The sequence below is a fragment of the Coptis chinensis genome, chromosome 2 (assembly GCF_015680905.1).
Source record: "Coptis chinensis isolate HL-2020 chromosome 2, ASM1568090v1, whole genome shotgun sequence".
NCBI classification, from domain to species: domain Eukaryota; kingdom Viridiplantae; phylum Streptophyta; class Magnoliopsida; order Ranunculales; family Ranunculaceae; genus Coptis; species Coptis chinensis.
The window spans coordinates 109,122,883-109,149,378 of record NC_141457.1 but is presented as its reverse complement, the minus strand read 5'-3'; the positions used below and the strand labels follow the sequence as shown (position 1 = coordinate 109,149,378).

Below are 26,496 nucleotides of genomic sequence, written 5' to 3'. Positions count from 1 at the left end.
ACATTCATTTTTCTCCATTGTTATGTTAACAAGTTTGGGATTAATTTGAAAGGAATCGAACTTATAATCTTTAGTTAATTATATTTGTAACTTCATAATGTTACTGTTTCGGCAAAAGCTAACGCTAGGAACTGTATATATATTATACAAATTAAAAGCCTGAAAATTAACATGCCTACACATAATAGGTTTAAGAATAGCAAGCCCGGACCACAGGTCGGGCTTCATGGCTAGTCATATTAATCGAGATGCAAAATGGAACGCTATGGTGAGGAGAGAGAATATGCACGAGCTTATATATATATATATATATATATATATATGTCTTCAATGGGATTGCTGGCATGATTTTTTTTTTACAAATCGTTGTATTCAAAGACCATTAATACTGAGTAGTTGAGAATGCTCACATTGAAACACGTCATCCCCCTTTTTTCTCTGAGATCGACACCTCAGCTTTTCCAATTATTCGGCAGGAAAAAAAACAAACTCACGCCCTCTTTTTCCAATTGTTCGCGATTAATATTAATAACCCAAAACAGATAACCCTTCCCTTCGTCAAACCCCAAACCTTTCTTCTCTTCTTCAAAAAAAAAAAAAAAAAAGCTAATATTAAAAAAAAACAGTCTCGGTCTATTTTCCTTCAATTTCACTTTCACTTTCTCTCTCTCTGTTTCTTGAATTTCATTGCTACCTCGAAGAATCATCAAGGTTTGCTTCTTTTCAAACTTTATATACATGTACTAATTTTGCACTAGACATTCTACTGTTATGCAACTAGATATTAGTGGCCACTGTGTTTGTTGACATTTCGTGTGTATATTCTAAATTTTCACAATCTATAAAACCAAACTCATGTTATTGTAGGCAAACTTTGGTTAGTGGTATTTGCGCGAAAAGCGGGGCCAATGTGCAGTCAAGAAGAGGTGTAAGGAGTGCTAACGTGATGTATCTTAAAGACCTTGCACTAGGCGAAGCTAAAAACAAGAACTTTGTTTTCTCATCCATGTCCGTTCAACTACTACCTGTGAGTTTCACTCTTTTTGACAAGTTTTTACACCGTTAAATAATTGTGTGTTTGTCCGGGTTTTCATAATTTAGGATGTGTTTGATTGCATTGCACAAGGGAATCAATGCTTGCAATGTGAATGCTCTTACTCTACCTAGGATCAGTTTGCCCATGGTGAAGACTGAAGAGTATGTCTACTATTTGACTAAACATCATCATAGTTATAGCAGTTTTGGCGTTTTGTGAGTCTGTGCTATTGCCTTAATAATGGCCTCGATACATACATTTGGTAAATGTTTCAGTGTGCTTGCACAGGGAGTTATTATATATACAAACCTGAGGTTTCATCGGAAGGCCCCAGGCTTTTAGTAGCTAGAATCAAGAGGATATAATCGAAAATCAATAGTTAACATATGTCTTTTGCAATTCCTTCATTGTTTCTTTATATTTTTTCCACTTTTGTTTACAGCTGTATATTTCAGTAACATATTTTATGGTTATAATGAAGGCAACAGGGGAAGATCATGATGGGTTCCTCAGCAAATGGATTCAAAAGGTTACGAATGCACTAATGCCATCGAAGGGATATCAGATTTGGCAGATGGCCCAACTCAATGAACAACTTGGAGTGGAATGAGAATGTAAAATGGATATCAAGGACTCGCAATTCTATCTCCTTGAAGGAGACTCTGTTGAAGTTCCCTACGTGACTAGCGCCACAGCACAACTCATCAATACTTTCAAAGATTTGAAAGTGCTAGGGATTCCTTTTCGCTTTAAAACCTTATCTATGTACATTCTTCTTCCTAACAACGGAGACAAGCTCTGGTCTCTTATTGAGAGGGTGGATTCTGATCCATGGTTCTTGAAAAGATGTCTTTGTCCAAGTACAGATGCAGTTAGTATGGGGAGTTCATGGTACCAGAATTCAAGATCGAATATGCGGTGGCATCTCCTATGATTCTTCGTGGCTTAAAATTAAAACCGCGCTCTACTCTGATAGCAGATTCGAATGCGTTCTTTGATGAACTAAAGACTGAGGAAGCTAATGAGGTTGAAGCTCCTGATGCTACTGCTACAGCTGTGGAATCCACATCTGTGCCCGAGCCGCATGTGGATGAGGCCGATTTTGTGGTAGGCACGAGAAATTAAAGTGGGAAGGTAGTGCTTATGGGACATGTCCTATTTAGAGAAACAAGAGGCGCTCCCATGGATACCACATGAATGGGACAAGAATACTATCTCCATAAGAATTTTCTAACCTTGGATATGATGCAAGCAATGTGGCAGTATGCGCTCGACATTCCCCTTTCATATGCATGTATGCCTGCAAATGACATCTAGCTCACCAATTGTTTCTTTTGATCTTGAGGTGCAAGCAGTACTCAATCATCCTGAATTGATGGAAGTGTTAAATCAAAATCCCAGTTTTGCTGCTTCTACCGACCAGTGGTTTTGAATGATGGGTGGTTTGAATGATAAGGAGATAAATCAAACGTATGTGAAGGTAAGCTTTTTCCTCTCCTCTTTTTCTGTTGAAATTGTCAAATCTTTTGAAGTGTGTGTTCGTAGCATATGAGAAGAGGCAATGTGAAATTGGAGCTTGCACATTTATAACTATTTCGATATTTTTTTTCTTTGTTTTGTGGTGTAAGTTTTTAGAACTAGCTGCTTAGTTTGGATTAATTGGATTAAGGAGGGGATGCTCTCGGTTGGAATTGGAGATGGCACACTTATTGCTTTGCTTGCGACATGGGCCAGATAAGTCGTTAAATTTTATTAATCGGTGCGAGTTCTTAGACTATCGTGATCTTGATTTGGTCAAGGATCAGGCACAAATGTCGGCTCTATTGCTCTATCGATTGTTGCAGAAAGCTTATTCAAGTAATGGCTACAATCATGGGGGAGGAAGTAGCGAAAAAAAGGCAAGAAAAGAAATTCTTTGCTGCACAAGCAACAACATTGAAGGTTATAGTCCAAGTCCCAGTGTCCATTGCGAGAAAAAATGAATATATCAACATTGGATGTCATTAGTAATTTTAAACCTACTAGGGCGAACCAAAGTAGTAAGTCGGCTCCATCAAATTAGAGTCTTAGCAACACCAAGTTGCTTGAGAAGAAATCCTCATTGGCTGCAATAGCAGCTGGAGCAGCAACAGTTTTCCGTGAAAGGTTTTGCAGAGATATAGTTATTGTCGCAAACATGCTATCAAAAGCCAATTTTAACCATTAAACTCCGGTGAAGTATGAGGCACTGAGCTGCTGCTGATGGGATTAGCCACCGGTGTTCAGGTTCTACCCCTTGAAGAGACCTCTCTTTGTACAAAAGGTTATTTCTAGGAAATTTTGTTCACCTACCTCTGTATGTATTTATGTAGTTAGTTTCTTTGCAACTGTTTATGTTATAAGATGTTCTCATTCTATTAATGTAGTAAGCCCGGCGAATGCCGGGCAAATTATCTAGTTATAAGTAAAGATGTACTTTAATGACACGTTGTCAGGATTGGAAAATTTCCGGAAAAGGTTGAACATCGCATGATATCAGGAACGCCAAGTTTGGTGACCAACATACATATAAATCGAGTGAATGATGTTCGTAAGTGTCTTATGGACGGCCACGCTATGTTAAATTGTCTTGATGAAACTCTTCTCTAGAGAAAGCTCGATTGGACCCGTCTCAATTCCAAGGGATAAACCAGTTAGACTTGGATATGGCTTTTTTTATTGGGTTAACTAGTTCAGTGAGTGAGTTTCAAGGACAAAACCGATCGACGAAATAATCACCCGGCAGAACCACTTTTTTTTTTCATAATAAGCCACAAGGACCGGGTAGAGGAAATCTCCAGTCTACCCCTAAAACTTTAAAAAGCCAACTTAACCACCCACCATCCTTCGTCTGTTCTTCAAAACCCCCAAAAACTGGAAACTCTCCAAAATCGTGTGCATAACCCAAAAAACTGAGAACCCCAAAAAAACTGAGGCGCAATCAACTAAGGGCATCACCAATGCAGGCCTTTAAAACCCAGGGCCACGTCAGCATTTTGGAGGGCCACGTCAGCGTTTTGGAGGGCAATAAGGAGGAGCTAAAACTCTATATCATGGGTGTTCCAACGGAGAAGATGACTACTCCTTTATAACATGTGAAACAAGACTGAAAAATCAAAAAGTGAAGTCACGTGCTGACTTAAGTGAAGTCATGTGCAAAGTTTTGAGCTTCAGGTTCTTTATAAACATCTATAGAAATAAAGACAAATATCCAGGATGGTTAAATTGGAGGCCCATTTAGGGGCTGCATTGGAAACGGTTTTTTGCTAAAGTCCGTTAAATTTGGAGATAAAGGCCCGTATCCAGGCCCCATTAGTGATGCCCTAATCATTCTAAAGTATTCAAATAAACCCCCACACGTGGCTGTGCTAACCACTAGGAATTCAATTAATTCCTAAAATTGAGAATTTTTGTTGATTTTTCGTTATTATATCGATCACTCGCCGGAGCCGTATTTGCAATTTGCAAGCACAACCATCACAGCTTCTGGGGAACCAAAATTCTATATTTGAGTGGATGCTTTTTTTACAGTTGTAAAGATGATCTTATAGTGTGAGCAAATGTTTAGAGGAGGAAGTTAGTGGTGTTTCCTCGCTTAAGGCGAGAAGAAAAAAGAATACGTACACATTGTTTACTTCAATTTGAACTATATACATTTCTAAAAACCTGGTAATATGCTCACTATCTATTTGGACTATGAACAATGATTGTTCACAGTGAACACTCATTGTTTCATACCCGTAGTGGACTGTAAACAATCATTGTTCATACCTCGTGGACTATGAACAATCATTGTTCATACCCCTCGTGGACTATGAACAATGATTGTTCATACCTATTGCACTATGAGCAATCATAGTTCATACTGAACAATGATTGTTCATACTCCTAATGGACTATGAACAATCATTGTTCATACCTATACCTATTGGACTATGAACATGAACAATCATTGTTCATACCTATACCTATTGGACTATGAACATGAACAATCATTGTTCACACTAAACAATAATTGTTCATACCCCTAGGCCCTAGTAGACTATGAACAATCATTGTTCATATTGAACAATCATTGTTCATACCCCTAGTAGATTGACTATGAACAATCATTGTTCATACTTATACCTATTGGACTATGAACAATGATTGTTCACACTGAACAATCATATTGTTCATACCCCTAGTGGATCGACTATGAACAATCATTATTCATACCTATACCTATTGGACTATAAACAATCATTGTTCTCACTGAACAATAATTGTTCATACCCCTAGTGGATTATGAACAATCAATGTTCTCATTGAACAATAATTGTTCATACCTATTGGACTATGAACAATGATTGTTCACACTGAACAATCATTGTTCATACCCCTAGTGGATCGACTAGGAACAATCATTGATCATACTCCTAGTGGATCGACTATGAACAATCATTGTTCATACCCCTAGTGATTGTTCATAGTCCACAACTTATAACAACATTTACAATGAGGCTAGAAGTGGGGGAATATTTGGAGGTGGCATGGTATGGGAGGTAGTGGCAGAGGGGATGGGAATCATATTACGATGGTTATGAAATTGTTTTGTCTTGAAACCATTCAATATTTGGCATCATTACTGCCCAATCTAACAAGATGACTGCACTAACTCATTTGTTAAGCAGACCACAAGTTCATCAACATCATCCCTGGACAAGCAAAGTTACTAAAAGTCACCATGGTCATTCATCAATTTGCAGACCAAATCTTGAGAAGCACGGTCATACTTCATGGCATCACATGCATCACAGACGTGGTGGTCCTGCATCATTACACAAATCATACAATGGGAAGCGTGCATGGACATGCATGATCAAAGGCACTGAAATAGACAAATAGTTCCATAAGTTCTGGAAGAAGCAGGGAATTTTAATGACATAAATTATGCTTCATCATGTTGGATGTATTTTTTTCTTTCGTTGCGCTGTAAGAAGAATCATTTCAAACTTTTTGCAAATTGAACTGTCCAATTTACAACTATAATTGTCTAATGGTATATTGGACTTGAATTTTCATTCACCTTTCAGAGCGGCAGCTAAACAAACAACAAATCTAATGTTTATAAAGCCAACCTGAAACCTCTCCAATAGTGTTGCAGCATAAAAAAACATACATATTATTGACGACAAATCCAAAGAAATTATTTCTTTCACAATGTAATAGTCGTTTTCATAGATGGACCATAGTATGTATGGGCCCCAGAAAATAGGCCCAAGACCATACTATACCCCATGAGGATAAACCTAAGGAGGAGATATTAAAGAGAAGTGATGAGAGAAAGAAGAGGGGAGGGGGGAGAAAGGAGGCAACTCGGGAGAAAAGAGAGAGAGTGGGTGTGAACTATGGCGGCTTGATCCCGAAATGGGTACGTAGGCAACCTAATTGGTGCAGCTGATAAAAAATAGAGCTTGGAGATTAGTAAAGTTAGAGGTCGTGGTATATGGGTGCGACAAATGGCGCCGTCTGTGGGGAACTTTGAGAGGTGTACCTAGGCTTTGGTTGCCTTGAGGGAGTTCCTCAATTGTCAGTCTCACTGGTGCTTTCCATGCTAGGCTGATATCCACTCAGTGAGATATCGTATCATGAAAGGTTCGTGGATGAACCCGAGGAGGGATTGTGGGTCAAAGTTATGGTGGTCTAAGATATTATAATGATTGATTGGGTTGTTGAATATTGTCGGGGATTGTAGTGTGTGGAGCGGCTGGTTGATGGATGCATCCCTAGTTAGAGTTAGTACGTGTTCTTTGTTTCTTTGATTGGGACGTTGTGGGTTTTGGTCCAATGGTTCTCTTACTAGCTAGACAGAGTAGTGAAGTGTGATGGAGTTGTATTTGTTTCCTGACTAAGCGGTGGGTGGTATTTGGCAGTGGTCCTGTGGTCGGGCTCGGTGGTGGTATTGGGTTGGAAGGACACATGGCGTTTGACGGTGAAGAGAAGTAATTAATTAGAGTGTTGGGAGATAGTGATATTGAGTTGTTTGTGTTAGTGGTAGTTGTGTTGGATGTAGTTGTGTTGATTGTAGTTGTGTTATCCAATGAGGTAGTATCGATGGTGGCTGATGAGGTATTGGTGGGTGTGAGTTGTGAATCTGTGGTGGAGCTGGTAATGTTAATGGCAGGACTACGTACAGGTGGGGGAGATGGGTTTGGTTGGGGATCGATTGGTTCAGAACTCTGTTTGTTGTTGGTGGTGGTGAATTAGTCATATCTGGTGGTGAGTGGAGAGATGGGTGAAGAAAATGGAGAAATGGGTCGGTTTGGACCCATTTCAGATCTTGGCAAAATGGGCTTATTTGGATGTTGTTGGGCCTCTTAGCTATTTGGGGTGTGGAGTAGTGTGTGGGCTTATGGAGTGTGGATGATGGCGTAGTGTGGGAACTGGGGGTAAAGCGTGGGCAGTGGTGGACTAGTAGGGTGTGGACGGTGGTAGCAGGATAGTTGTACCACCTCAGGTTTGTGCGGGGATGTTAAAAAGGGGTTTGACAATCATCTCGAGTATTGACGGGTCTAACAAGGGTCTAACAAATAATAATATAAAAATTTATTTTAAGTGTATCACATCGATAATTCGTAAAATGCAGTGGAAATTGCTGCCTGTTGTTGATAAACCATGGATTTGTATAGGAGACTTTAATGATATAGCAAGTTTTGATGAAAAAAGAGGTGGCCCATATGCTGTATCTTTATATCAGATTCGAGCTTTTAATGAGTTGATTCATCAATGCCGTTTGCTGGATTTGGGTTTCATTGGCTCCTCTTTTACATGGTGCAATCAACAACAAGGTCTTGGAAGAGTACACAAGAGACTTGATCGAGCTTTATGTAACTCTCTTTGGTGGGTTCTTTTTCCGAATGCACAACTACACCATATTCCTACAGTTTATTTCGATCATAAGATACTTTTGTTAGATTGTGCACCAGAACAAAGAAGATGTTAAAGACCTTTTCGCTTTGAAGTGATGTGGCTTACAGATCCAACATGCTAATCTGTTATCCACAACTCCATGAATTCAGGTTATCACGGTTCAGCCTCATTCGTGCTTTCTCGACATCTTGCATTATGCCGGAAGAACTTATCTCGTTGGAATCGTACTCATTTTGGGAACATTCATCACCAACTAGCAGACATTAAAGGTCAACTTTAGAAAATTCAGTCGGTCCAACATCGGTATATTGGTTCTTCAAATACATATGAAGATATCGAGGAACAAGAAAAGGAATTGCTACAAAGGTATAATCTTTTATTAAAGAGGGTACATATGCACTTGGGGTCAGAAAGCTATAGTTGATAAGCTGCTCTTTCATGAATTAAATACCAGATATTTTCATACTTCTGTAGTTAAAAGACGACATAGAACCCATATCCATAGAATTTTGGATGATTATGGAACCATTTTAACTAGCCAGGATAAAATTTTGCATCATTTTGAGCAATATTTTCAAGGCATTCTATCTACGTCTCAACCTGTTATTAATCATGATTTGTTAGAATTAATTCATGAGAGAGTTTCACCATCTGAAAATGAAGATTTACTTTGGCCTGTTACTGATGAGGAGATTTTGGTAGCATTGAAGGGTATTGGCTCTTATAAATCTCCAGGTCCAGATGGTTTTCAGGTCATTTTCTATAAAAGATTTTGGAGCGAAGTGGGTACAGAAGTCATACAGATGGTAAAATACTTTTTTCAGCATGGTACTTTCGGCAAAGAAATCAATCACATATTTCTGGTCCTTATTCCTAAAATTGGTCAACCTACAAAAGCTGAACACTTTCGACCAATTAGTTTGACAAATGTCACTTACAGGATCATTTCCAAAATTATGGTGAATCGAATGAGATCCATTATGACCTCCATTATTAGCCCAAATCAGAGTGCATTTCTTCCTGGAAGATTGATACATGATAATGTTTTACTAGCTCATGAAGCTTTTCACCAGATTCGAGGAAAGAAAAATAAGAAGCATAATTTCTATGCTCTTAAGTTCGACATGAGAAAAGCCTATGATAAACTTGAGTGGTCTTTCATTGAAGCAGTACTAAAGAAATTGGGTTTTGCTGATCAGTGGATTCAGAAAATCATGTTCTGTATCACTAGCCCAACAAACTCGGTTTTGGTAAATGGCTCTCTTTCAGGATTTTTCAAAGCTTCTTGTGGAGTACGACAGGGTGATCCTTTATCGCCATATTTGTTTATTCTGTGTGCCGAAGTACTATCTTTACAGTTCCATCATCTCCAAGCCACCAATCAGCTAAAAGGGCTAAAGTTGGCTAATAATTGTTCGTCTTTAACCCATCTTATGTATGCGGATGACTTACTGATTTTTGCCAAAGCGGACATACTTGAAGCACATACAATCTAAAAGGCTATTGAGGTTTATTGTGCGGCATCTGGCCAAAGTATCAATACAGCAAAGTCCCAGCTGATTCATAGCAAGCATCTGCCTACAAGTTTCTCTCTTATGTGCTTCATGCTATTTATAAAGTTCCTTGCACGACTCACTTCCCAAATTATCTAGGAGTTCCTTCTATACTTGGTCGAGCATCCATGGATCAGTACTCTCCTCTCATTCAAAGATTTCAACAAAGATTAGCTGGTTGGAAATCTTATATTTTATCAAAAGGAGGTAGGCTGACTCTTGTTAATTCAGTACTTTCTACACTACCTACTTATATTATGTCATGTCTCAGATTACCAATCAAGTTGATTGAGACCTTAGATCAATATCGTAAATCGTTTTTCTGGGGACATGAAAAGGGTCAACACAAATTACATTATTTTGCTTGGGAGTTAGCTTGTAAACCATTGACACAAGGAGGATTAGGAATCAAAGATCTAGAGGTGCAAAATGTTGCTTTATTGGGTAAACAGGCCTGGTCTTTATTAAACCCTACTTCTTTATGGGCTAAGTATATGAAGGCTAAGTATTTCCCAAATGACAACTTCATGAGATCCAAATGTCCTAGAAGTGCATCTCTGGTTTGGAAGTCACTGTACAAATTGAAGCATCTCCTAGCTTTTGGTCTACACTGGCATATTGGCAATGGCATTTCTGTAAGGGCCTGGCTTGACTCTTGGGTTCCAGATACCCCTGCACCTCTTCCTTTACTACCACAACCAGATGGATGCGTACTCAACAAAGTCTCTGATTTTATAGACCCAGTACATCGGCAATGGAGGCATGATCTTGTTCTATCATATTGGCCCCCTTCTTATGTTGATTGTATTTTATCTATGCCTTTGAGTTGCTCTCCTCATTAGGATTCTCAATACCGGGCACCTGATAAGCATGGAACTTACACCGTCAAGAGTGCCTAGACAAAAGTGATGGAATTTATTCAACCGATAGAGGACATTCCAGCAACTTTGTATAAGCGAATTTGGTCATTAAAGGTGCCTTACAAGATTCGATTTTTTCTATGGCAAGGCGCATAAGGTGTAATTCCCACGGCTGATTTACTAGCGGCAAAATCATTCATTGTTGATCCATATTGTTATGTTTGCACTGATAAAGATGAAGCAGCTATGCATCTTTTTGTCGATTGCTCTTTTGCTCGTGCGGTATGGTTTGGTCTTAATTTCGGTCATACTGTTAATCAAGCATCGCAGGTCAATTTCCATTCTTGGATGGCAGATGTTCTCAAAGTCCTTGTTCAATACATTGATTCCACCTACCTATTGATACTTTTTGCCACCACGATGTGGCAGTTGTGGCTTGAACGCAATAAATTCCGATTTCAAGCAGTACATGGCAGGCCTAATCCTCATTTGTCATTCGACTGAGTCAAAAGTTTGCATAGGAACTACATCTACTCCATCTTAATGTAGCTTCCAACTCCATTCGGGCTGATAAAAGAACAATTCCTCTTTATTGGATGTCCCCACCTTTCGACTACTTAAAGTTCAATGTCGATGGTTCGTCTCTGGGTAATCCGGGACTGCCGGTCTTTGGAGGAGTTTTTGCGTGATGTCCTTTGGTAAGTTCTTCTTTGGGATTTGCTTTTCCTATGCGCAGAGGATCAACTTTGCAAGCTAAAATTATTGCACTTCGCACTAGTATGCAATTGTCGCAGAGATTGGGACTTACAAATGTGATTTTTGAGACTGATTCCAAGTATATATACCAGTGCATTACTTCTCAATGCTCCGAAGTGCTATGGGAGCTCCGAGCTGTCATTGGTGATATCAAAGAGTTGTTCAATTTGAATCCAACTTATATCTTGAAATGGATGTATAGGGAGTGTAATTTTGTTGCAGACGCTATAGCAAAACTCGCATCACAACAAGCAAGGGATTCAACTTGGTGGGGTAATCTAGAAGTTGTTCGTTCAAATCTGCCTGCAAGTCTGTCCAATTTAGATATGAGAGAACTTTCTTTACGGTTCTCTACACCACCAGATTGTATAAATGTTGGGGTATTTAGCTTTTTGGCCACTTTTATAATGCATAATTTGCAGTTGGTCACCAATTGATCGTTTATTAGCCTTTGGGCCAAAAATAATAAAAATGCTATAAATTTCTAAAAAGAATTTACCCTTGCACGTGTATTCCCTTCGCGGATTGAAATAAACGGCTAAGATCAATGTTCTGTTCAAATCAATGGCCACCATGACTATTGATCCCGAACATTTATTTGTAACACGTGTCGTAATCTATCCCGATAAAAAATCCTAACACTCTACTAAAAAACACAACTTTTATTTCCATTTGTAAAAGTCAGTCAACACCAAGCTAGTGATGGCAACCACACACCCGCCAACATTAACACCGGGTTTCTTTCTTCGCATTCTCAAACATTTTTCTCCCGCTTCCATCATTTTAAGAAGCTTTCCTTTGCTCGTTTCTACAGCAGGAAATTTCTCCTCTGCAAAGACTAGCTATTTCCCAACCTGGTTCTCTTCCGCTTCCTAGTCAGAAGTGAAACATACAAATACCTTCCCCTTCTGAGTGAACCTCAAGTACACATCTCTAATTAAGGCCCAATAAAAACAGAAACTAATGAACTGAAACTACTACTAAAATTTTCCATGCTCTTGCATAGAAAAGCAACAAAAAAATCACTAACAAAAACGACAATGCAATGACAATACGTTGATGACCAGAAAGAAACTTACAATGTGGAACAAAAGCCTATGCTAACCCCACAGAAAAATGGATAGCAAAAGAAATAGGACTGATTGTGACATTTGAAGCAGTACACAAATCATACCACCTTAATTAGAAACTGTGCCACTCAACACAGATTGGCAGACTTTAGAGAGACAAAGCAAGTTACGAAGGGAGTATGAGAAACCATGAGACAGATGTACAAGAGTACAAGATGAATTAAGGGCTAAATATTTGTCGATACGACCATCAGAACACCTCACTTTAAGGGCTAATTTTTGGTTTGATAATTGGAGTTATTTGATTAATTAATGTTGTTGGGTTTTGAGTGGAGAGCAAAACCGAATGGTTTTGTTGGGATGATGGTGGTAATTTTGATGGTGGAGAAAGATGTTCGGAGAAGATGATGAGAGCACAATCGGTGGCCCTTGTTTAGTTACATAGATCTATGTAAATTTAATTTAGACCGTTGGATTTGATCATTATTTGTTCACTTTAAAAACTCACGTGTGCGAGGGTGTTTTAGTCATTATACAAAAACTCTTTTTGAGACCAACGATTAAATCACAGTCAACACAAAGTCAACCGTTAATTTTAGCCCAAAGGCTAATAAACGATCAATTAGTGTCCAACTGCAACTGCATTATAAAAGTGGCCCAAAATCTAAATACCCCATAAATGTTTTACTTTTCAGAAATGTAACTGCAACCTGTACCTATCGCACTGTATAAATAATAAAAATGCCAAATTACCAAAAAAAAAAAAGAATACTCGACATCCAAAAATTAAAAATAAAAACCGAAAACCTTACTAATTAAAAATTCTACTTGAAAACCGAAACCTTACTTGAACTTGCCTCGATCAAATTCTACGAACAATTTTGTGGAACTCCTTACTAATTAAAAGGAGGACGAGAGAGTGACGAGGCAACAAATTTCTCTTTTAAGGTAAACTTAAATTTGATTTTCTCGACTACAATTTTTTTTTTTTTTTTTTTTTTTTGTCCTGTCTTTATACTCAAATTATTCATCCTTTTCGTTTAAAATATTTCGTTGATGATAAAAATCGTCCCTTTGCAGAATGTCTTTGTTTAGACCTTTACTGATGTTGCGTAATAAGGCAGCATCAAGTGGGAATTTTTCTTCTCATCTCCTCAGACGCAATAATCATGCTTGTTTGATGACGAAGAAACATCCTTCTCAGTCTCCTTGGAAGATACAGAGGCGCTCTCTTATGGAGGCAGCAGCAGGAGGTTTTGAAGCCGGAAAAGTTTCCGATATTGTCTATCTGTACCCCTTCTTGAGGTCTACAGCTGCCTTGTGGGCTTACACGCTCATGTTTAGCGGAGGTCTAGGCTGGAAATTGATGGGAGTAGGAGGTGCCCTCCCAAGTTTTCATCCTATAGGGGACTACAAGCTTGCATCATTATTCGGAAAGGATTCCTACTTTTTGTCCATGCTGTCTTCAGTCTTAGAAGCTCTTAAAATGGTTGCTAGAGCTATCTACCTCTCCATTCTGTTTACGCCAGTGATAGCAATGCCGCTGTTTGCAAACTATTTTGGTTCTCAGTATAGGAAAACATGGCTTCACTTTGTCTATGTTGCTTTGGAGAAAGCAGGGCCTGCATTCATTAAATGGGGTCAGTGGGCATCTACTAGACGGGATCTCTTCCCTGCTGATCTATGCAATGAGCTCTCAAAGCTACTAACTATAACAGCGCTAGAGCATAGTTTTGACTACACTAAACAAACTGTTGAGAAGGCATTTGGGCGCAACCTTCTTGACATTTTTGTTGATTTCGAAGAGGCACCTGTAGGATCTGGACATCTTACCCAAGTGCATCGAGCTACTCTAAGATGCGATAATCCAGGCAAAGAAAAAAAGAACCATGTGGTTGCTGTAAAAATTAGGCATCCTGGTGTTAGTGAATCACTTGAGAGGGATTTATCGATAGTTCGGTTTTTCGCTAAAATTTTGAGGTCAATATTCCCTAATACTAAATTTAAGTGGTCGAGGTTTGATGAAACTTTACAACAGTTTGCAGTTTTCATGGAGTCTCAAGTTGATCTCTCCAGGAAAGCTGTGCTTATGAGCCATTTCTATCATAGGTTCGACATCTGTAAGGGTTTGGCTTCCCCAGAACCTCTATACCCTCTTGTGCATCCTGATGTCTTGGTGGAGACTTTTGAGGAAGGGGAAAGTCTTGCACGCTATATTCAGGGCAACAGCAATCTGGAACCAAGTTTTAAGGACAGGGATACTATTGTTGGTGATGGGACACGTGTACTGCTCAAGATGTTTGCGGTAAAATATTTGTGTGCTTTACTTTGAAATAGTTGTATTCTGGATCTTATTTTCTTATGTGAAAGCTAGCGATTCCGTGATTTTTTTTTAGCTTTGCACCTATTACACTGTGCATCAGTGACATGCTCTTTTGGGGCTGCACAATCTGTGTCAGTACCCCCCTGTCTAGGTCTGGATTTTTGCTAGAAACTGTAGCATTAGAAACTAGTACTAGGGCATTCTACGTGTCCAGATTTCAAGGACATTAGAAATCAGTTTATGTGTGAGATGTTTTTTAACTAGCATATAAGTTTTTGCATCATCATTTGAAAAGTGTAAAGGTGGGATTTCTCTTGTTGAGAATCGGCATGATAGCCTTTCCCTTGTTTTATCAAGAAGGAAAAAGCAGTGTCGTACACTTGTATGAGAGGGTCCCGAATCAAAACTTGTACAAAATTATTGAAGAAGTACCTTATTGTTCATTTCATGACACTATTGCCAGAGAGATCTTGGACTTGAGTAAATTAGGATGAAACCTTTGGTTTGGGAACCAGAATGTAATGTTCGTTTGAGAATTAATTTGGATAAGGAGTGACCAATGTAAGAGCCAACGAAGGTAGCCTCTGTAGCAGGCTAAGCTGAAACGAGATAGTTTGTGTGGCCTTGTATTGAGAGAATGCGAGTACATTTACTCCCTATATTTTGGCATAATCCCAAAATATCTGGTTGTTGGACACTTGGACTACATTGGATGGGGAAGATATAAAAAAGTGTGCTAAAGTAGGTATCTCTTTCTTGATCACAACCTCCTAGGTATATGTTGCAAGTTGAGTTTGAAGCTTTACATTGATGATGCATTTTACACGAAAGATATAAAACCTTAATTATAAACATGTCTTTATATTGCTACAATTTCTGTGTGTGTGTGTCTTGAGGTTGTGCCGTTAACAGTAAGTCAGTAACTACATATTTTACAGGGGAACAAGTTTCTTGGTGCTGACATTAGTCCTAGAAATATCCTCTTCCGAGTGGATAAGGAGTGGCCTCGTTTTATCATCCTTGATGTAGGCATGACATCTATATTTCCAAGGAGTTATTTTCGTACTGTAGTGGATGTCATCCAGGCTGTTGGCAAACGGGATGGTCGCTCTGCTGCAGAAGGCACTCTGAAATTGTCAATGAAACAGGAGTGTCCATGTCCTCATGCCTTCATTGAGGTAACATCATCATTTCATTACAGTTGGGGTTAAATTATGCAAATAATTGAATGTGTAGCTATATTAAGCTGGAGGATTGAGCACGCCCTCTGGTGGTGTTGGAGGTTTTTGTGAACATCTAGCTGCTCTGCTATTTTTTAAAAGTACTTAGTCGGTCCCATCTATTTCCTAGACAATTAGTGGTAGAACACTGCTCTTTGGACGTCTTGCTTCAAATTCAAATCATTTTAAATCCAGAAACAAATGTTCTTAATATGTGCCTGGTGCCAATTGGGTTACTTGGTTAAGTTCATGGGAGTCTTTGCCACCCCAAGTTTGAACCAACCAACAACTTAATAAATCTTACCAACGTAAGTATTAATTATATTGTCCATATTGAATTTGTTCGAAGGTAATTCTTTTTCTGTCAGTTTGCCAGTGTACTCTAATTTGTTCCTCCATTTAATATCTTTCAGATGCTTATCTAATTAACATTTACATGGAAACAACCCACTCTAGTATGTTCCATTTTTTATTTTATTTTATTGTTTATACACTTAAATTGTCAGAAATTCCTATACTACATCGTGTTAACTTCACGATTAGATTGTTGTTGTCTTATGTTTGTCCTTGGTAAACTCTGAAAACTATTTATAGAGTTGCCAACTTTTCCGACAGCCAAGGGAAATACGCTTGTGTTTTCCGATACATTTGTCCCAATAAAATTAATCTTAGACTCACCAAATTTTCCTTAATTGTCTACCATTTCTCACCATTCTTACTTGGGATTTAATTGACTCAGCTTCCACAATTTTCCCCTCTCTTCTTCAACAACTATCTGTGTGTATCTCTTGGATCTTTACCAGCAAGCTCTCATGAGAATATAGAACTATGAATGCTAGTTTACTGTTGCCTTTTAATAATTTCTTGTTCCTTTTTAGTTTTAGTAGAAGGTTTGCTGATGATCATGCATGTATTTTAGCTGTCACCTATTATTAAATGCGTCTGATTATTAGGCTGTTTATTAGGATGTGAAGGAGTCATTTACTACATGGGACAGTACCAAAGAACTCGCATGTCCGTCGGAATTCTTGCAGCGCTTGTTTGAGAAAGCTCAAAACTATGATGTGAATATCGATGACAGTGCTTTCTCCGTGATGGAACTCTTTCTGGTTCTCGAGGTATTTTGCCCCTTACATAGTCTTTATTCTTTAATCTTTGTTGAAAAGCCTGAATAATGGCGGCCTAATTCGTCGTGTCCAGCTAGCATTGACTGTGTTCAAGAAGTCCTGATGTAGTAAAGCACTAAGCAGGCTGCATTGAATCTAAAATGTGCATTTGGTGGTTTGGCCAAATGATAACCGCCCCTAGTTATAGGGGCATGATCAAAATGTAGTCTTGGTTGGCCCTATATGTCCATTCAAAGGACATAGGTTCTTAAGTTGCACTGGTCTTCCTTGCATTTTATAAGCGGACTTTTTTTGGATGCAGAGGGAATTATTACCTTAGCCTTAGACCTTGTGACAGATTTTACTGGTCCCGACTTGGGCTTATGTACTAAATTAAGATTTTCATTAAATTTGTAAGATAATAGATTTCAAAAAAAATCCCTGTAGAGTTATATATGTCCCACTTATAACATGAGTTTATATTAATATATAGGACCAAATATGATGTGGGACGTTGTAAAATAGTTTGTCTTTGGATTAGTAAAGGTTGATTAAAATTTAATTACACCATTATCGTGTGATAAGGGTCACCTGATATCACTCTAGTGTATACATATTTCCCTATAGATAATTGGACTTGTTTTATTTCATCCTTGACACTGTAAATATTGCACATAATTTCTCAAAAAAATATGCATAGAATATATATTAAAAAGCTAAAAATACTTGGATAACCTAATAAATATTATTTAATGGATTAATTAACACACTAATACTTAGGTGTTCCTCTTTCCAAAGTTCGTGTCTAGTCTTTTCAACTTCCACAGCGATTGTGTCTGGGATTGGTTGTGCTAAATCCATATCCACTAGAACACTGACGTAATAGCGATTATTTAGGGTGTTGCCGTCTACTTTAATTGGGCATGCTAAGGTCACCGGTGGTTGGAGTAGTTTCAGTGGTGTTTCCCTTTAAATGTTACTAAAGGAGGTGGGTTTTAGAAGACAAGGTTGAAGGAGGAATAATAAGTTTCACTAAAATAGGTTGAAAAGAGATAAGGTTATATAATTCTTAGTGAGAGAATCCTAGTTATTATTTCTTAGAGAATCAGAACAATCTCTCTTTATCTACACCCACAACTCACACACACACATGGTTTCTTTTTCGTTTATTTTTTCCTCTTAAAAAGAAAGAAAGAAAGAATTGTGAAATACTGAAATATGCTTTCCACTTTTTCTTTTACTTTTGTTTACCAAATAAGCATAAGACTATAAGAGAATGGGCATTACCATTTTGCTTTCAATCTACGCCCTCCTTTGGGGAATTCACTGTGATTTTTTGTCTTTTTTGTAGGGTTGGCAGCAGATTGTTTGTATCCAATCAATGAATAGAGCAATTCCAATCATGCAAAGCATGTACTCAAGGGAGCCAATATATCGTGGTGTAACCGAGAATCGGAATGAGAGGGGACAAAGGTCCTATACAGCCATCTAATAACGCGCGCACACACTCTTAGTACTTAATTGGGTAGGACAGTGATGGTACTGTTTCAACTTCTATTTTTGTTTCTAGAACTTATGCATGCTCACATAATTTTTTAAATTGTTGGTAGTTGTGGCTGACGGAGTGGCATCAGACATGTATAAGGTGCCCACCCCCTCGTCATTGTTGAACTAGTTAGAATGCCTGTCTTCAATGGGCTTGCTGCATGATTTTTTTTTTACAAATCGTTGTATTTGTAAGTAAAGATGTACTTTAATGACACGTTGTGAGGATTGGAAAATTTCCGGAAAAGGTTGAACATCACATGATATCAGGAACGCCAAGTTTGGTGACCAACATACATATAAATCAAGTGAATGATGTTCGTAAGTGTGTCTTATGGACGGCCAAGCTATGTTAAATTGTCTTGATGAAACTCTTCTCTAGAGAAAGCTCGATTGGACCTGTCTCAATTCCAAGGGATAAACCAGTTAGACTTGGATATGGCTTTTTAGATTGGGTTAACTAGTATTTCCCCCACTAGATGGGAAAATGAGTTAGGAACAACACTTCCTCATTTCTTTGCCCGTTACCAAAAATTTCAAATTTCACATCTCTTTTTTCTCTTTCTCTCTCCTCAACGGCTATATTCCACTCCTTGTTTCTTGTCTGCATCTCGAACTTCATCTTAAGAGAACAAACTGAAACTTGTTCACCAAACCCTCATTCTTTAAAACACAAATTATCACCATCCCCATCTTCTTCTTCTTCAAGAAAACAGAAATCTTTTAAAGAAAATGCCCCACCACCATCTTCAGATTTCAATACATTACATGATATTGGGAAACCCCCTTTGTCTGGTGGAAAGATTAGTAAAAGCCCATTATTACCACCCAGACCACCATCTTCAAATAATAATAATAATAATCCTTTGAAAAGAAAGCTTAATATGGGGACTGTTCTTGAACATTCTGTTGCTGGCTCTTCTGATTCCGGTGTCAAGGTATAAAATTTTATTGAATTTTGTTAGATTTACTAGTAATTGGGTTGTTATAAGTAGATGGGAACTGATTTTAGTCTTGTGTTGTGATTTAAGGTTATTGTGCGAATGCGACCTCTGAATAAGAATGAGGAGGAAGGAGAGATGATAGTGCAGAAAGTTTCGAGTGATTCGTTGTCGATACTTAATCAGACTTTCACGTTTGATTCTGTCGCTGATGCGGATTCATCGCAGGTGAAACTTACTACTAACATTTTTTGTTGTTATTGTGATTGTGATTGTGAGAAAGGTTTTCTTTAATTTGTGATTAATGTCGTTGTTATTCCTTGCAGCAAGAAATCTTCCAGCTTGTAGGTGTGCCTTTGGTGGAAAACTGCCTTGCTGGTTTTAACAGCTCCATATTTGCTTATGGCCAGGTATAAAATTCAATTGACACGAGACCTCAATTTCATTTCATACTATTTATGTTAACAAGAGTTAGTTAGTACTAGACTTCTTACATTCTTTTGATTATTTAGATCGGGGAGTGGAAAGACTTACACCATGTGGGGACCGGCCATCGCCTTGTTGGATGGAAGTCTTGCTACCAGTCAACAGGGTTTAACACCCCGAGTTTTTGAGCAGCTGTTCGCACGTATACATGAGGTGAGATTCTGTATTTCTTTGTTTTGGAATGTGTCATAAGTTAAATATGTGGAATACTTGAATGGTAATCTTACTCTTTTCTGTTTCCTTCACCAGGATGAAGTTAAGCATATCGACAAACAACTTAAGTATCAATGCCGCTGCTCTTTTCTTGAGGTAGCTTTTAATTAAACTCTGTTTGTTTAGTACATACAGTTTGGTTTCATTTCCACTTTATAGTTTCTAACATATCTCTGACAGATTTACAATGAACAAATCACTGATTTATTGGACCCAACTCAAAGGAACCTTCTGGTAAGAATAGTTTGTTTGCGTATCTACTTGTATCAATGTTTCTAGGCTTTTATAGTGGGCCAATTATTTGTTTTCATTGTTTATTGTTCCAGATCCGAGAAGATGTCAAATCTGGTGTATATGTTGAGAATTTGACCGAGGAGATAGTTTGTACAATGGAGGATGTGACACAAATTTTAATTAAGGTAATTTAATTGATCTTTTGCTCCTATCAAATTTGTGTTCTGCAATAGTAGGATGATTTATAGTAGGTTTTTGCTTGTAAAAGATTTCACTGTGACGTATCCCTGTTTAAAATTCTAACTTGTACACGGTTAGGGCATTTTGCTTCATTTTCCTCATTTTTTTGCTTGAAACTCTTGATTTTCTGTTACACATTCTTGCCTCCATGTTTTTGCTGAAAACTTAATTTGAAAGGATTTTTATCTCAGTAATTGCTTAGCAATACAACAGTTTACCATTCTGTTGCACATTGCTACAGGGGTTTTCAAACAGGAAGACTGGTGCAACAAGTATAAATGCAGAGAGTTCACGATCACACAGTGTATTTACTTGTGTTGTCGAGTCATGATGCAAGGTAATTTTTGTTGGTTGATTTAGAAGCACTTTTACTTTAGAGGCATGTCGATTAGTAACTACAAATATGTTATCGAACTACAAATATGGTCATACAATTGGACTTAATGTTGTGTAACTTGCGAATGATAGTGATCTATAGAGCATTGTCTAACGTAAATGTATATGCAACAGTGTGCATCCGATGGTTTAAGCAGCATGCGGATAAGTAGAATAAATCTAGTTGATCTTGCTGGATCAGAAAGACAGAAGCTAACTGGTGCAGCAGGAGAGCGGCTGAAAGAAGCAGGGAACATTAATCGTTCTCTTTCCCAGCTCGGGTATAATTTTTTTTCTATTGTGTTTTGTTTTATAACGAAACTTTAAGTTGGAAAATGTGGTGCATGAATGTGACAACTGATAACTAAACCAATCAAGAAAAATAAAAATGTGAGTACTGGAGTTAGTTATGTGATGATATAGATTTAGAACCAGTTAAGAATGCCTGATTAATGTGGTGAGAGCTTGCAGACATGAATATCTCTCATGATTGTTACGCTGGTTTAAACTTTAAGTGTTACGATCTTAAAAAATATAAAAGACTATTCAACATGATATCTGCATAGACAATTATTATATGGTATTAGCATAAGTTTAGCTAATCAGTGAACATAACTGATTGGAAAGAAGAGCAAAAAATGCATGAGTGTAACCTATAGAAAGAAGTGCAATGAAAGAACGAGCCTGTTATATGAACTCCAAATGAACTCTGCCACCAAAAGGGGATTTATATGATGAATTGAGGCTGATTTTTGGTGAAGATAGTCTTCTCATAATGGAGAATCTCCCTATAGAAAATCAGCCCAAACGAAAATGTTTATCCTTGTCAAAAGTTGTTTGAAATTTGAAAAATCTGTACCGCTGGATAATTTTATAACATTGTAAACAAATTTTGATACGTCTAGACATTTTCAAATGTGTTGATTTTTTGTAAGGATAATCTATATTGTGGGGAGAACATCTCCACCAAAAATCAGCTTCCAATTCATTGTTTTTCATGGTGGAGTTTTTCTGGAGTTCGTATAAGTGGAGTTCATATAACGGGCAGAATTAAAGAAAATGCACAAAGGTTCATTCCCTTTTATTTTGGAGTGTATTCACTTGCCTAATATTGAGACTTGACCAAAGTACTGTGGTCATAATAAACCCCGTCACTTCTGTGAAATAGTCATTGGAGAGAAAAAATGACCAATGTTGCGGTAGTGTGCAGGCGTCATGTGGTATTGATACAGACTGGTTCTTGTGAGTTTCATAATATATATTGAGCCAATCATGGGCATTTAAAATTTTAAACCAATTTGGAGAACTATGTGCTTCACTTTTTGCATGGATGCTAGTTAATTAAAAGCCTGAAAATTAACAGGCCTACACATAATGGGTTTAAGAATAGCAGGCCCGACCACAGGTCGGGCTGCATGGCTAGTCTTCTACAGTAATGAGATATCACTTCATGGAGTACGACTTGTACGAGTTTATGGCTTCCTTGCCTACGAGTGAAAAGTGAAAATGGCGAACTCCAATTTTCATAATTAATAATTAAAAAGAATAAAAAGTGAAAGCTACACATCACTTCAATGTCAAACTTCGTTGCTTACATGGAAATAGGTGCAATTGCATGCAAGTACATCCAACCAAACAGAGCATATAGCCATTTGCAATTTGACCCAAAAGTTATGATGTAAGCATCCATGCCAAAGACGAAAGCGGAACGTGTTTGTTTTGGGATGCATGATTTTCACAGTGCAAACCGGAGAGAGTTGGGCCACTTGATTGCCCACTCTGACGTAGAACACACACTTATAAAGTTGAGGGCCATATCGCATTGAAGCCCACTGCTCAAGGTGGGTTCGAGACTTCGAGCAGATATTGCTCAAAATTCTGGATTGAAGATATCTTATTTTCAGAGGCTTTTAGAGACCACGCCATACCGTAGCCTTGATCCTATGTGCTGTTGCGTGTGTTAAGGACACTGAATGGATATCATGAATGTCACTATGTCAGATATGTGATTTAGTAACACATCATTTGGGAATGTTAGTGTGAACCTCATTTCAGTGGGTACCATGAGCCAATTTGAACATGTTGTTTTTCATTGCCCCGTCTCTACTCGTCTACTGTTTGAAGCATGTGCATAAAGCAGTGAAGTTTTTACCTTGTAATAGTTTTCCATTTTACTGCCAAGACTGTAATTGCGAAGTTTATTGTAAGTTTGTATATATTTTTCGGTTGTCTTGTTTAGATGTATGGTTTATGCAATTACGCAAGTGTAATCTATGGAAAATGGCAGCACTTTGATCTACTTTCAGGAAATCGATCAGAAATCCTCGAATGGATGAAACGCAATTTGGTCAACAATCTATTTAACTTACTTATCAAGATTCAAGACTATGGTCTTGCATAGAAACTTTTCGGGTTTGTTAACTAAGCAGAACTAAGATCCGTTTAAATATTTGACTCTTTTAGCTCTCTCAGTTAACGGTTTTTTTCTTCATTCTCGCGCCGATTTTTGCAATCTATGGTTTCTCTCTGCAACTCTTTTCAGTCAAACCTTCTACTGAGACAATGTAAGTAATCTATGCAAATCTCAATTTCAGTTTCATCTTCAATCATTTATATAGTTAGTTTAGCAACATCAGATTTAACTCATTACTGTAATGTTCCATTTTCAAATCGCATAGTTCCATTGTGTTTGACCCCTGAACCTATTTAGGTCAATATACACTAAGACCGTATGTTATTCTTTTTATTTAACACAATGAAAATATGGCATGGCAATGAGTATGCAGAAGCCTGCAAAGCAGGGTTACGAGGAGCAAGAACCTGATGTACATCGTATTAGGATTACTCTTTCCTCCAAGAATGTCAAGAATCTCGAGAAAGGTAAACAGTGTGTGTTGATTTTGTAAAGTTATTGTAATATTTTTTTTTTACCGAGCGAAGACCAGAACCCTGAAGGTGAAGGGACCAGTAAGAATGCCCACCAAAATTCTGAAAATTACTATCAGGAAAGCTCCATGTGGAGAAGGTATGTTTGTATTATGTCACTCCTTTTTGTTAAGAATGGCTGTTTCCTGTCTATGGTCTGTTGAAAAGATATTCATAATTTAGCTTTAGATGTAGTAGGGACAATGTAGTTTTTCAAACAGTGCCTCATATGTTAAACTGTTTGAGATATTAGATATACTTTGCTTGTCTGTTTATCATGCAACACACATTATTGTTAACATCTTATTTGCAACTGCTTCTGATTTTTATTTTAGTTATGTCATGTTTCTGCGCTTAAAATGTGATTGTGAGCGAGCTATGAATATTGTTTGCTAAGAGGGTGATAGAATAATAGGTAGACTGGAAGGTGGAGTTATTCCACGGGCGTCGTTTTTTTGTTTATAATATGGAATATGGAGAAGGGTTCTTCCTTCAAAGAAAAAAGGAGATGCAATGCATCTTACTCTGAATTTTATTCGTCTTCTATACCAAGGTTCAAAATATCGATATCGATCAATATATCGGTGTACCCAAAAACCGATATATATCGGATATATCGGATATATCCATTTTTTTGTTGACCATTCCAAATTATTTAAAATATCGGAAATATCGAATATATCGGACATATAATCTCGGAAATATCGGAAATATATTAGAAATATCGGATTTATATTAAAAAATGGTCAAAAAGTCAAACGATATATATCGGATATATCGATTATATCGGTGATATAAATTTTTATATCGGAAATTCCGATATATATCGGAAAAAAAGGGTACTATATTCGGTGGATATATGTCGGAAATATCAATATCGGTGTACTAAAATACCGATATATATCGGCGATATATCAGATATATCGTTGATATTTTGAACCTTGTTCTATACTACTGATGAATGGCTACTTGGATATATTCTTTTAGAACGTTATCGAATTTTTTTGACATTTTTGTGCTTGCATGAGATGTCTCTAAATACTGCCTTACTTGGATATATTCTGTAAGGCAATGCATGTTTATAATTACGCTCCCTTTTGTACTCGTCCTTTCTTCTGATGCGTACCCATTATTCTTGTCATTTATAGGTACAAATACCTTTGATCGGTTTGAGATGCGTGTCCACAAGAGGGTTATTGATCTTCTGAGTTTGTCCGAAGTTGTGAAACAGATCACTTCCATCCAGATTGAACCAGGCGTTGAGGTTGAGGTTACCATAGCTGATCCTTGAATGATTTGTCAACCAGATTGTTACCAGTTTTGACAAGGGTAACAATCTGGTTGGTTAGTTGGTTATCTATTTGTTGGTTAGGATGCTTTTATCAATTAGTTGGTTATCTATTTAATGACTCATCTGTGGTATAATTTCTTTTTCCCAGAATGCACTGGAGGTCTGGAGCCTGCTTTGTTTCTTTAATTAAATTGGATTAGTCCATACCCAGAAAGAAAATTGAAACTGTTGGAGTAATTTGATTGTTTAACTTGGTTTTGTGCTTGATGGTGCTTAATGTCTAATGTTTTTTTTTTTTTGAATATTGAGCTAGGGTTAGGCAGGCCCTTACCTGTATTAAAATGAGAATCTCAAGTACACTTTCCCTGTAACATCCTCCCTTACAATAGTAGTGAGTTTATTATCTAGAGGAGGGACATAGTAAACATGTTGTCTGCTACAAAATTACACTCCCTGAATACATTAACAAAATCAATAGAAACCTAATACATAAAGATTGTATATGTCCTCCTAGTAAGTTGAACTCCAAGGTGCTTCAACCCTTCTGTTAATGAGATTAACAGCCATAAGGGAGTCAAAGTGTATAGCTATCCTCTTGGTATGCATCTGCAGACAACCACTCATCCCATCACATGTGGAATAGCTAGGGGTGACTTCGGATTGGATCGGATTAACCTCCTTCGGAATTTTTCCAAATTTTTTTCGGAACCTAATATGCTAGCCAAATCCGATCCAATATTTTTTCGGATTCAAAATATATTTCTAATTTCGGAACTTTTGGAAATTTCGGAATAACTCGGAAATTTCGGAATACTTGGTAAATTTTCAAAGATCACTTTATTTTCAATTATTTTTGGAATATCATACCAATGTTCATTGTAGGAGAGAAAACCATGTAACACTTGTTTCTTGAGAAAACTCATTTTCATTCAAATAAATGATCCAAGAAAAAGCGAGAAAAAGAAATACAAAAGCAAGCATTGCATTATGTTGAGGTCAGGTATTTGTAATGTTTCAATCTTTTTCCTGGAAATTGAAGCGTGAAGTGTCTGCGATAAATAATGGATTCGGTCTTGGACTCCTTTACATAATATTTATCTATTGGAATTTGGCTTTTGGATTGTGCGGAAGTCATTGTATGATTTTCAATGACATTTTTTTTCATATCATTGTTGTTTGTTATGGCAGACGATTGTAATGACAATAAGTGGTCTAATTCATTGTGATTGGGGAAGTAGCGAATGGTTTAGGTTATGTTTTTGGAAGTAAAAACTAGAAAATGAATAAGGGAGAGATCTAATCAAAGTGGATAGTGAGAGAGCTATCTATATTTTCGGAATAAATTGGAATTTTCGGATCGGATTTTAGAATTATATCCAAATCTGATGCAGA

At 37.5% G+C, this 26,496-nt stretch overlaps 2 protein-coding genes, 1 long non-coding RNA gene and 2 pseudogenes across 5 annotated transcripts; all 5 read left to right on the top strand.

The window, feature by feature from the left end:
- Positions 1 to 409: 409 nt before the first annotated feature.
- Positions 410 to 1,630, top strand: LOC147520406 (uncharacterized). The gene is made up of 3 exons (XR_015214413.1): positions 410 to 711; positions 868 to 1,027; positions 1,518 to 1,630. It is a non-coding gene; the product is annotated as an uncharacterized LOC147520406 (long non-coding RNA).
- A 5,520-nt stretch (positions 1,631 to 7,150) lies between these two features.
- LOC147520405 (uncharacterized) lies at positions 7,151 to 12,021 on the top strand. The gene is made up of 8 exons (XM_086594276.1): positions 7,151 to 7,204; positions 7,683 to 7,895; positions 8,256 to 8,332; positions 8,421 to 9,401; positions 9,791 to 10,323; positions 10,929 to 11,064; positions 11,116 to 11,515; positions 11,953 to 12,021. The coding sequence occupies exons 1-8, from the start codon at positions 7,151 to 7,153 to the stop codon at positions 12,019 to 12,021; spliced, it is 2,463 nt and encodes an 820-aa protein (XP_086450402.1).
- Positions 12,022 to 12,965: 944 nt separating this feature from the next.
- Positions 12,966 to 18,635, top strand: LOC147520404 (uncharacterized). 2 transcript variants are annotated; one of them, XM_086591930.1, is made up of 5 exons: positions 12,966 to 13,153; positions 13,286 to 14,510; positions 15,467 to 15,706; positions 16,723 to 16,866; positions 18,206 to 18,635. In XM_086591930.1, the coding sequence occupies exons 2-5, from the start codon at positions 13,287 to 13,289 to the stop codon at positions 18,344 to 18,346; spliced, it is 1,749 nt and encodes a 582-aa protein (XP_086448056.1). In that variant the 5' UTR covers positions 12,966 to 13,153; position 13,286; the 3' UTR covers positions 18,347 to 18,635. The 2 variants fall into 2 exon arrangements, with proteins under 2 accessions (XP_086448056.1, XP_086448055.1); XM_086591929.1 differs by having other exon boundaries at positions 12,967 to 13,153; positions 16,714 to 16,866.
- Positions 18,636 to 18,711: 76 nt separating this feature from the next.
- Positions 18,712 to 25,323, top strand: LOC147520402 (kinesin-like protein KIN-12B; annotated as a pseudogene). Its single transcript, XR_015213162.1, has 12 exons — positions 18,712 to 18,716; positions 18,896 to 19,337; positions 19,431 to 19,568; positions 19,667 to 19,749; positions 19,853 to 19,979; positions 20,076 to 20,135; positions 20,220 to 20,273; positions 20,366 to 20,458; positions 20,755 to 20,850; positions 21,024 to 21,169; positions 23,195 to 23,913; positions 24,962 to 25,323. The product of XR_015213162.1 is annotated as a kinesin-like protein KIN-12B (transcript).
- LOC147520403 (small ribosomal subunit protein uS10y pseudogene) lies at positions 23,657 to 25,104 on the top strand (annotated as a pseudogene).
- Positions 25,324 to 26,496: the final 1,173 nt, after the last annotated feature.